This window comes from Bos mutus, chromosome 2, assembly GCF_027580195.1.
Source record: "Bos mutus isolate GX-2022 chromosome 2, NWIPB_WYAK_1.1, whole genome shotgun sequence".
NCBI lineage: Eukaryota > Metazoa > Chordata > Mammalia > Artiodactyla > Bovidae > Bos > Bos mutus.
In genome coordinates this window covers 105008020-105020388 of record NC_091618.1, presented here as the reverse complement: position 1 = coordinate 105020388, position 12369 = coordinate 105008020, and the positions used below count along the sequence as shown (strand labels likewise).

At 38.1% G+C, this 12369-nt stretch overlaps 1 protein-coding gene across 1 annotated transcript in view; it reads right to left on the bottom strand.

Moving 5' to 3' along the window:
* SCN2A (sodium voltage-gated channel alpha subunit 2) overlaps nucleotides 1-12369 on the bottom strand; it is an 87936-nt gene that overhangs the window by 52631 nt on the left and 22936 nt on the right. Inside the window, exons 9-12 of the mRNA XM_070357823.1 lie at nucleotides 10916-11057; nucleotides 10569-10775; nucleotides 8188-8475; nucleotides 2237-2584 (exon numbers count right to left, since the gene is read on the bottom strand). Coding sequence (XP_070213924.1) covers nucleotides 2237-2584; nucleotides 8188-8475; nucleotides 10569-10775; nucleotides 10916-11057 — 985 coding nt within the window. The remainder of the gene's footprint in view (nucleotides 1-2236; nucleotides 2585-8187; nucleotides 8476-10568; nucleotides 10776-10915; nucleotides 11058-12369) is intronic.

Below are 12369 nucleotides of genomic sequence, written 5' to 3'. Positions count from 1 at the left end.
GTGCCCTGCCTCACAGCACTTGATTGCAACACTGAAGGATGGACACCAGGCAGCAGGAAACAGATACTAAACTAGGCTTTGTTTAAACTGCCCAAATTTACCTTCAGAGATTTATTCCACCCTCTGTGATAGGACAGGAGTGATAATTACTGATAAACACTAAATATTTTCTGATGGACTGAAATTCTCTTGCATTTATGTAAAGAAGTTGTAGATTTATTTTTGTGTTCCCAATTAGCATTTATCAAGATCAGAAATACTCATACTTCATTATGTATAAGAGCCATGTGGGATGCTTGTCAAGAAAGAAGAAATCACTGATTTCTTCTTTTGGTCTGGGTCTGAGTAAATCTGAGTGGGCCCAAAAGTCTTCATTTCTTTCTTTAAACCACTTTTGTGAAGTATTATCAACATGTAAAAAGCTATGTATACTTCACGCTCACAACTTGATGAGTTTAAGGATAAGTATATACCTGTGAACCATCACCATTATCAGTTCATAAACATTTCCATCACCTTCCAGTTTCCTTTCACTGCTTTATCATTGTTGCTGTTGCTATTTGGGTTGAGAACACAGCATAAGATCTATCTTCTTAGCAAATTTTAAGTTTACTGTTCAGTATTCGTAGCTCTAGGTACTATGCCATACAGTAGATCTCCAGAACTTATTTATCTTGCATAACTGAAACGCTGGACCCTTTGGTTATCAAACTCAGAGAAGCAGAGGAGAATGGTGGCTGCCAGGGGTGGAGGGAGGGGGAATGAAGAATCTCCATTTTAAGAAGTATCCCAGGGAATTCTGAGGCAAGTAGTCTGATGACGAAATATATTTTGAGAAACACTGGGTAAAAATGAAAGTGTTTGTTTCCTTAACCATCTCTCCTTTCCATTTAAGAAAATTTAAAGAAAATTAATGGGAGGTAATGCAATATGGATAGAATGTAGGTTCAGTAGCCAGCATATATAGGGTCAAATCCTAGCTCCATCATGCACAGGCTTCAGTTTCCTCTCTGTAAAATGGAGGTAATATTAATAACTATGATAAAGCATTATTGCGAGGACTAAATGAATTAATACAAGTAAAGTGTTCTGGACACTGTCTGGTACATAGTTAGGCATGATTATTTTTTAAGAGAAGTTGATATTCCTTTTGCATTTTTCCAGATTTTTTCACAATAAAGTTCTATTTTTATTCATGATTTGATCTGATTCTAGGATACTTGAATATTTCTCTGGGAGAAGTGGTGGGGAGAGGCCAGGCAAAAAAAAGTAAAGATGATCAATGGCTATTTCTATAATCCAAGGTAAGAAGTTCTTCTATTTGGTGACTGAAAACTGACTCCATATTATTTTAATGTGACTGACATAGCTTATCCAACTATAATGAGTAAAATTTGGCAAAAAAAAAAATCATACAAAGAAGACTTTAATATGATTTGATAAACTATAAAGTACAACCAAATTGCTAGAATTTTTTATATTGGCAAATGAAGTCTTAAATCTTATTTAATACCAAAGTTAAAAAGCACTTATGTTTTACAAAGGAAATGTCAATAATATATCCCAGTGTCTTGTATTTAATGAAACTAAATTCCACTAAGTTCTGTATGCATGATTTCTGGCCATTATGTTTATTAAAAAACTCAGGACAGTAATATAAAAATTGAAATCTGCTCTAACAGTTATAACACATGACTTTACCAGGCACTTCGAGTGGCTCCTTTACCATATAAATGTACGATGGTCATTTGATTGGGTGCTAAAATGTTATAGCACCTTGACCTGCCAAGAGGAAGAACGTTGCATTGCAGAATTTAGATACATTTAGTAATACTATCTACTTCAAGTGTAAGTGTCAAGTTCTTCTTTTAAAGGATTAGAAATAACAAGATGCTTAAGATGGGTATTTATATCATTTCTTGCATTTATTTTGCTTATATTAATTACAAATAATGCATGATAAATTGTTGCTATATTTTTGGCAAGTTTGATACTGTAGTAATAATGATGGAGGACTTCTCATTATAGTCTATGAGATTCAACCTATTTTTTAATTCATTTGTAGAAAAGTCTGAAAGGAACAATTTGACAAAGTAAGTTCATAACTTGACTGAACTGACCCTTGGCCTTTGAAGAGTAGACTCACTAAAACTCATAAAGGTGGAAATAGAAAACCATTCCTGCCTGCGCCAGCCACACCTCCCTTCCCAACAGCTGCAGGTTTCACTGGTCTCACCTCTGGTAGGAGCTGCCCAGCAGGAGATGTGAGGGCAGAAGGGCCCCCAACCAGGGAGACCACTCCGTTGCAGTCCACAGCGCTGTGCATCTTCCCATTCATGGGCAGAATGGGGAGCACCCTGGAGGCACGGCTGGCCTGGCTGACGTTGCTGTGGCGCCGCTCCCCATGTCTGTGCGGCACAAACAGAGAGTCTCTTCTGCTGTCATTGTCCTCAAAGGTGCTGTGCTCATCATCCGCAAAATCATTCTCAGAGCCAATATCCTTGGCTCGGCCTCTGAAGCTGAAAAGGCTCGCCCTACTGTTGCGTCTTGGAGAGAACAGGGAGCCACGGATGCTCAGTAAAGACTATCAACAAGGAAGGATACAAAAACAGATGAACAGCATTAAGTGTTCTGGAAAATATGAGCCAGGACTCATCATTTCATAGTGCTGACTTACCTAAGATAAGGCATTGGATGGGTGTGATCAAGGGCTTGTATGGTAACTGCTGGTGGCATTCTGGAACTTTGTCCTGGGTTCAGCTCTTTTCTTTTGCTTTTCCTGTTTTTCCTTCCTTCCTTCATTTACATCTTCTGAGATCTGATTTTCTGTCATTTTCTTCTACTTTACCCATGACTTCAGAGAGTCAGAAATATCCCTGAAGACTGTTTAGTTTCATTTCTGGCACTCAGAACTGAAATCTTTACTAAACTCTTCTCTAGAAACTATTCTTATTTAACAATCCAATGGAGAACAATCAAGTACACACCTACATTTAGTTCCTTTGAAGTCAAAACTCCACCAGTTAAGAGTGCACTAGTGACCACAGGACCACACCCCAATGCAGATCTCACCACAGAGAAAAATGGAATCAATCTTGCTAGTAGGTCTGTTTAATTATAGTAACAAGGAGCAATTTCTCCCCTTCCCCCTGCATATTTTATAACAGTCCTCATAAATAATTTAAACAAATCAAACTGAAAGACCAAATTGAAAGACTGTATGATTCATTCCCTGATTTTCACTCTTTTGTCTGTCTCAAGAAATCTGAAGAGCACCATATTTACAAAAACCTGGTTTTCACTAAGTGTCTGGTCACAATCATTTGACAATTTTCTAGATGGCTACAATGTCACTGGTGTCATTCATTTTACTTTGATTCTCAAGCACAGTAGCATTGAGCACAATGAATCATATGCTGTTTACTATTGCTGCTGCTGCTGCAACTTCACTCTAGGGAGCACTTGTTTCTGCTTCTCCAACATCCATTTGTCCTTTGTCTGTTGACAGTACCCTGATTATCTTCAAGAAATGCTCTCTGGCAAGACCATGATCCAGGTCTAGCCAATGAGTGTATTTCATGCCTCTGGCCAGGGAGACGGGTTTAAAAGTAGGTAGGGGACTCTGAATGGTCCACTGACAGTCACCAATTTCTTTTGCAACTGAAAGGGGTGCATTTTTTATTGAGGTTGCTAAAAACCACTGACTATAAGTTTGGAGCCATGGCAGGCATCTTATCACCATATTGGAGGAATCTGTAGATGTGGAGAGATACTTCGCCTTAGTAACATGTTTTGAGCCCTTGAGTCTAGTGTGCCTAAAGCTACTCATTGGTATTATTTTCATGATCTAATTCTCTTTTTTGCTTAAGCTGGCTTAAGTTGGATTCCTATGATTATGAATAGAATACCAACTCATCATTTAAACATTACTAGTTTCATCTTTTTATCACCAAAGGATTTAAAGCTAACTAAAATTATCATTGTGCACCTATATATATTTTACATTACCTGACTAATAAGTATTCATTTAATTTTATTTTTCGCTAAAGAATGATTTTCTCAGTGACACCTATGAACATCTATAAAATGTCTGTAATCTTTAAATATTATCTTATATGATCTTAGTCATTATTTACAGAAAGAAACACATCTAAGAATACTGATCTACTCTCCCAGAAGAACTTATTTCTTCTTTTCTTATACTCATGCTTTTTCATCCTATTATCAACTTCATTAGTAAGATAATTCATTTCCTTTATTATTTCCATATGAACATTTTTAAAACCTCTCCTACACTATACAGTTTCTTTCATGTCTCCTTTCTCTATTCACAAGGGACTTTGAATTAGATATAAGGATATAATATCTACAGAATTTGTGACCTACTGGTTATCATTTCCTCAGAAAGAAAGCCAGACAATAAATGCTTGACAATAGGAAATAAAGTAGAAATTACGTATATGTACCACTCTTAGTAACAGTTTATATTTTTATAGTACAAGAACTGCCCTCAATTAGTCCCAGTAGATGGTTTGGAGAGAAATAAGTTATAAAATTAGACACGATGTTTCTCAAAGTTCAAAGGTATATGTGGCAACTATATGAAAAATTATTGTTCTCCATGTGTTAGCCTCAACTTCCACTGCTTATATTAATTACATAAATCTATAGCAATAAATATGCAGGTCAGGAAGCAACAGTTAGAACTGGACATGGAACAACAGACTGGTTCCAAATAGGAAAAGGAGTACATCGAGGCTGTATATTGTCACCCTGCTTATTTAACTTCTGTGCAGAGTACATCATGAGAAATGCTGGGCTGGAAGAAGCACAAGCTGGAATCAAGATTGTCGGGAGAAACATCAATAACCTCAGATATGCAGATGACACCACCCTAATGGCAGAAAGTGAAGAGGAACTAAAAAGCCTCTTGATGAAAGTGAAAGAGGAGAGTGAGAAAGTTGGCTTAAAGCTCAACATTCGGAAAACTACAATCATGGCATCTGGTCCCATCATTACATGGGAAATAGATGGGGAAACAGTGGAAACAGTGTCAGACTTTATTTTTTGGGGCTCCAAAATCACTGCAGATGGTGACTGCAGCCATGAAATTAAAAGACGCTTACTCCTTGGAAGGACAGTTATGACCAACCTAGATAGCATATTCAAAAGCAGAGACGTTACTTTGCCAACAGAGGCCTGTCTAGTCAAGGCTATGGTTTTTCCAGTGGTCATGTATGGATGCGAGAGTTGGACTGTGGAGAAAGCTGAGCACCGAAGAATTGATGCTTTTGAACTGTGGTGTTGAGAAGACTCTTGAGAGTCCCTTGGACTGCAAGGAGATCCAACCAGTCCATCCTAAAGAAGATCAGTCCTGGGTGTTCACTGGAAGGACTGATGCTCAAGCTGAAACTCCAGTACTTTGGCCACCTCATGTGAAGAGTTGACTCATTGGAAATGACCCTGATGCTGGGAGGGATTGGGGGCAGGAGGAGAAGGGGACGACAGAGAATGAGATGGCTGGATGGCATCACCAACTTGATGGATATGAGTTTGGGTAAACTCCGGGAGTTGGTGATGGACAGAGAGGCCTGGCGTGCTGCGATTCACGGGTTGCAGAGTTGGACACGACTGAGCGACTGAACTGAACTGATAGCAATCAAATGTCCTGTTACAAATAGAGGATGGATGGACAGTAAGAAAACAATCTGCCATAATAAGTGGTCTTTGGTTTATCACAAATACAGAAGGAAATAATAACTTTAGAAGGCCTACAGTATCTTATAAAAGCTTTAAAAATAAAATATCCAGATTGTCTTGAGCCATGGTTAGAAACTGCACTCTTGACTTCCTTCTTTCCCCTATCCTTAATAAGAAGTCTTAAGAAGTCTAAAAAGTATTTCATACAATCCACCTGCTCTGAGGAAATTATAATCCAGTGGTAAAAGTATATATTTTTTTCAATATGAAAATATCAATGGTTACCAATACAATTGCCTATCATGTCCCTATAAAACAATACTTTTTAAAATACATTTGGGCCTTGTGCCCTTGCAAAACCTAGCAAAAGCTATGGACCCTTACCCAGGCTCACTATTTTCAGTATTACTTACAGGGTCTTGCAAAGTGAAATTAGTATGACTTCAGCAACCCTCCCTTTCCCCCCCTTTTCTCTCTGTCTCTCTTTGTATCTTCATTGCCCTCTCCATGTTCTTAATTAGTTGCTTGATTACTTATTTATCAGATAAAAATCTTCAGTTCTATTTTTATACAAATACCACTTCAGAAACAGATATCCATTTGAGCCAGATATTACATGTTGTATAAGTCAGTCATCACCTATGAAACTCAGCTAGTTAGGAAGCAGAAGTTTTAAGAAGACGGTATGGGGAAAATGTTACGTCTTTGGACAACATGTACAGAAAAAAGTGGGCTAGAACCTAACATCTTCAGACTTTACTATTCTGCCTAGAATTAGTTCTATTGGAGTCAAAATAAAGCATACTGGGGTGACTCTCTGTGGTATCTGGTATCTGGTTTGCAGTTTCAAATTTTGGTAGTTTTCCCCCAGCTAACTTATTTCCCTTATTTTTTCCTTCTCTCCTTTCCCTCTTCCCTTCCTTCAAAACAAGCAATACTCAAAGGGAGATTTGATTTTCTTTACATTCACATTTATTGAGATTCATGTCTCTCCTAGTGGAATCAGTGATTATGATGACAACATGAACAAGGGTGAGTAAATGCCGGTACTTATTTTAAAACAGATTCTACTTCAAATTTGAATTCAGCTGCACTAATCCTTTCATGTAGCATATCTCATAATGTTACCTAGACTTAGAGTGAATTAGGCTGACCTATAAAAATCATATACATATTAAACATAAGGTTATGTGAGACTGTGGATACAAAGAACATATCCTAAATATACATATCTTTTAAAAGAAATCAAATTGTAAATTTTCTCATCAGTTTCTTAAGAATTTTAAAAAAATATTCTTTCTAGTCAGCCTAATACAGCAGAAAGTTCAAGGGTTTCAATGTCAGGCCAACTGTGAATGCCACTTCAATCTTTAATAACTATATGGCATATAGTTTAATAATTATATGACATTGGGCAATTATTTAACTTGACTAGCCTAAAAAGTAGTGAAAACAGTCATATTCAGGGTTGTTAACATTAATTCCGGTAGAAGAAGAAGAATGCTAAACACAAAACAGGCACTCAACAAATAATACCACCCCTCCCCTTGTCTTCACATTTGCAGGTTGGGGATGAGGATGTCAGTACCCCCTAGGGCTGCAGTGAGCGGCCTCAGTAAGTTTATACTGTAAGAAGCAACGCACCATGTACGTGTTAGCCATTATCATTGCTGTCGGTGTTCAAATTGTTACTGTTAATTGCATGGACGTGAAGTTTTTCAGTACCGAAAACCTGTAATTCTTTTGATAATTTTAAAAACAATTAATGATCCTAAAGTTCAAAGTTGCAGCAGCTGGTGCTGGTAGATAAGCCAGAAGCATCTAGATAACATTTTCTGCACTATATAAGTCAACGTATTATTTTCACTCAAGTCTCCTTAAACATGAGACACAGGCAATCAAGTGCAATTAAACACAACTGTTTATTTAGTATCCTAGATCTTCCTCAGTCTGCATCTACCTAAAATTTTTGATGATGCTTTTAGAAAAATGACGCTCCAGTTTCCCCTGAAACAAGAACACAAAGAATACATTCCTCATATGAAGTTGGCAGGTGGATGGGAACAACTGCACAGATGGTCTGAGAGAATCCACTCTTCAGTTCTAGGAAGCTGCCACTCAGAAAACTGGCAGTTCACTGGGTCCTGGCACCACAGCTAAGAAGGGATGAGAGCCATCTGCTGATTATTCCTCAGGTGGAAAATTGCCCTGAGATGCTTACCAGTCTTTAGGGAAATCTCAAAATCACAAGCCTTCCCAAGTGCAGTGGGATCTATGCTCTAAAAATGCTTTCCTGGAATTCCAAAAAGTTGTAAAACTCACAAATTCCTTGAGGTGATAACCAAAACTTATTCATCCATCATTACCATTCTGAAAGTATCATGTCATCAAGGAAGAAGGCAGTTTTATCTCTAACCAAATTCTGGCATATTTTAAATACATGTGTTTGCTATAACAAATGCAATTTATATAATATAATATGTTTACCTGATGTGGAGAGGAAAACCTCTTTTCATATGTCAGCCTGCTTCCTTCCAAAGAAAACCGGAAACCTTTTCTTCTTATGCTGTCTTCAGATTCAGATTTGCGGACCCCATCTTCCTTTTCTTCTTCTCCAGACTGTTCTTTCTGTTTCTTCTTCTTCCTTCTGTTTTTCAGCTCTTTTTCACTCTTGGAGCTCAATTTTGATGCTACTGAAGAACTCTCTGAGAAAACCCCGATCCCACCAGCACCGCTGAACTCTCTTGATTCAGCCGAAGCTGCTGCAGCTGCTGCCTAGAAGGGTCCAAAGGAAATGGCAGTTGCATATGAACTTTGAAAAACTCTGTCCATGTTACTGCTTCACTTATCTTTGGTATCATGAATGTGTGATTTTAAAAAACGATTCTCCGTTCTAGTATGTATTTTGGAAACAGCTCATGTATTGTCACTGTCGGGCTTCCCAGATAGTCCTAGCGGTAAAATTCCCACCTACCAGTGTAAAAGACACACAGGTTCAGTTCCTGGGGTGGGAAGATCCCCTGGAGGAGGGCATGGCAACCCCCTTCAGCATTCTTGCCTGGAGAATCCTATGGACAGAGGAGCCCGGCAGGCTACAGTCCATCGAGTCGCAAAGAGACAGACATGACTGAAGCGACTTAGCACACACACACATGATCATTAAACCAATTAAAGAATTAAAATTAAGAGAAAAGTGAAAGATGACACATGTGACTTCAAGGGAGATCTTCAAGCCGTGGCTTCACACTACACATTCTAATTATCTAATAAAATGCATAAGACACTCAAATATCATAAAGATTTTTTCTATGATTTAAATACTGTCATAAGAAGCAAATAATTTAAGAACTAAATGTTTCCTGTTTTAACCTGACCTAGCACACTCCCACTTGACAATGACTTTTAGTGCCAGTATAAATATTTAAATTTAATTCAGTCAAGTATTTTGTTTTAATAAACCTTTTATTCTCTTTGACTTAAAATGATTATTTCACTAAGAAATGCACAATGAAAACAAATTAGAGACTGTATATAAGAAAACCCCCGATCATGGCATCTGAGTGAATTTATAAATTACAACAGTACAAATTATTAGAAAGATAAAGTGCTCAATATTGTTGCTGCTATTCCAGTATAATTTTATTTATCTGATCATTATTACATATTAGGATGCTCAGTGTTAAAAGGGAGCTGTACTCTACATTCAATAAAAACGAACATAGGCGATTGGATTAACAACATTAAGGCAAGCACATATAACTAGAGAAATTATTTTGAAACTTCATCAAGTCCAAATTATACGATTTACAGGGTAGTGGGCACAGAATGTAATGATTTAGCATGTTTATGGACCAGTGTTTTCTTTACGCAATCCACAAACTTGCATTTGAATTCTTCAAATAGAAAATAAATAGGTCTTTGTCTTTTTTTCCAGACTCTATAAAATAATCTTCTCAGTTTGACCCGGGTTTTCTGACCTTTCCCACCTCTAGTGACACTAACGAAGAAGCAACCAGAACTGAATTCTGCTTCCCCAGAAGATTAAGAAAATAGTTCAGTTGAAGGCATGTAGGTATAACTACTTTGTGAGCTTGAGTGAATGAAGGGTTACAAGAGAGAAAAAATGCCAATGAACTCATTATAATTTGCCACGTTTGTATGCCATTACTATAGTTAAGTGATCATGTTAGTGGCTCAGTCATGTCTGACTCTTTGCAGCTCCATGCATTGTAGGTTGCCAGGCTCCTCTCTCCGTGGGATTCTCCAGGCAAGAAGACAGGAGTGGGTAGCCATTCCCTTCTTCAGCATTATCTTCCCAACCCAGGGATCAAATCCATGTCTATGGCATTGCAGGTGGATTCTTTACAGTCTGAGCCACCAGGGAAGCCCAAGTAATCATCAAAATAAAAGAATAAGTCTCTAATTACCAAATAGGCTCCTGCTGCTGCTGCTGCTAAGTCGCATCAGTCGTATCCGACTCTGTGCGACCCCATAGATGGTAGCCTACCAGGCTTCCCCGTCCCTGGGATTCTCCAGGCAAGAACACTGGAGTGGGTTGCCATTTCCTTCTCCAATGCATGAAAATGAAAAGTGAAAGTGAAGTCGCTCAGTCGTGTCCGACTCTTAGCGACCCCATGGACTGCAGCCCACCAGGCTCCTCCGTCCATGGGATTTTCTAGGCAAAAGTACTGGAGTGGGGTGCCATTGCCTTCTCCAAATAGGCTCCTAACTAACACGTATTAAACACATATGGCATGTTTCTAATGTCAGTTATCACTGCTGATTTTGTGTGTTTAAATGTCTCTGATTTGACAGTATGGTCAGAGGATGGAGATAAACACAAAAGGGCTCGATGCTTGCTACCATACCTGAGCTTCTTCTTGTTGCTTTTTAAGCTGTTCAAGCATCTGCTGAAATTCAGCTTCTTTCTGTTCAGCCTCTTCCAGCGTTGCCTGATTCTGTTCTTCATAGGCCATGGCCACCACAGCCAGGATCAAATTTATTAGATAGAAGGAGCCCAAGAAAATGACCAGCACAAAAAATATCATGTATGTTTTCCCAGCAGCACGTAGTGTCTGTAAAAATGGAAGAGATATTTTATCAAATTTTACACAGAATGTTACAAGCATGTACTCTCAGTAATAAAGTATTTTATAGCAGTTCTCTTATCTCAGGAGTTCATGCTTCCCAGAAGAATCATTTTATCTGTTCTCACCAGCTGATAAAGGTTTTCCCAGAAGTCTTGAGTCATGAGACGAAATAAGGACAGGAAAGCCCAGCTAAAGGTGTCAAAGCTTGTGTAGCCATAGTTGGGGTTTCGACCAGCCTTCACACAGATGTATCCTTCTGGACACTGGCTGTGATTAGGTGAAAAGAAAGAGGGGACATCAGTCACTGAAAGTTGGATGGCTGGCTTTCCTGTTTTTATAGACCCTGATGTCTATTTTATGCAACACAAGAAAAAGCAGTGTTCTCACTTTACTCAGTGCTGAGTCCAGGACTAAGGGGACTGATTTACATAACAACAGGATCTGCTAAGTCTATTTGTGGATTTCTCTGTGATTTATGATTGCCATTATTATATTTATCATGTCTCCCTATAAGAGCAATCATATTATGATTACTATCTTCTGATATTTGTGAAGATGAACAGAAAAATAAGTCTGCAGGGAAAAATTTGATTTTCACTGAAGATACCTAAAGGCAGAAGTGTGTTGAGTGTGGAGGTAGGAAAGCGGGGTAAGAAAAAGATCGGGGGGGTACATACCAAGAAGAGTGAATGAGTCTGCAGAGTGAACATCTCACAGCATGACCTTAATGACTGAGCTGACCTGGACTCAACATTGTGCTTGACACTCTGGGCTGTGTGATCTTGGGCAAGTTGCTGGTTTGGGACACCTTGTATGTAAGAAAAGGCTAATAACACAACCTGCCTCCAAACTTACAATCACTGAATAAGGCATCGTATGTAAAACACTCAGTACAGTACAGAGAAGAGTTAAAATCAGTCTGTGTTACTTATCATTAAGATCTGGAGATAAACGCAGCACAACATCATATGAGCCAAATGCAAAGCTTGTTACAGTTGGGGATTCTGCTACAGGTACTAGTTACTAATGTCCACAATAGCACCTTCCTCAGAAAGAACATCAGCCTTCCATTTATGATTCTAAAATCTTGTAAATACAAAAAGAACTATTTCTCTGAATTTTCCTCCTAGCTTTAGCTCCAGGGAAAATGCTTCTTAAAAACAAGCATTCACATAATGCGAGTTATGATAATTAAAAGTACTTAGAGAATGCTGTAATAGCTATACATTCATTAATCCATTTAATTCTCACAGCCACCTTATAATTTATTCCCACTTATCCCATGGGGAAATCAGGGCCAGAAAAGGTGACATTATATGGTGAAGTTCGGGTTTGAATTTGTGTAAACTCTCCGGTCTATGCTCTTAACCATTTTGCTAAAATATGCTAAACACGTACTCACCACAGATCAGATACTGACATTATCTTCAGATATATTTTATGCCATGGAGACCACATTAGTATATATAGAATATCACACTTACAAAAGAACATGGTTATGAATTCTATTAATTTGAGCTTTTTATGTATATGTATTGTTTTTCTTTCTATTTTCCATTGAACTAATTTGGAAGATTAG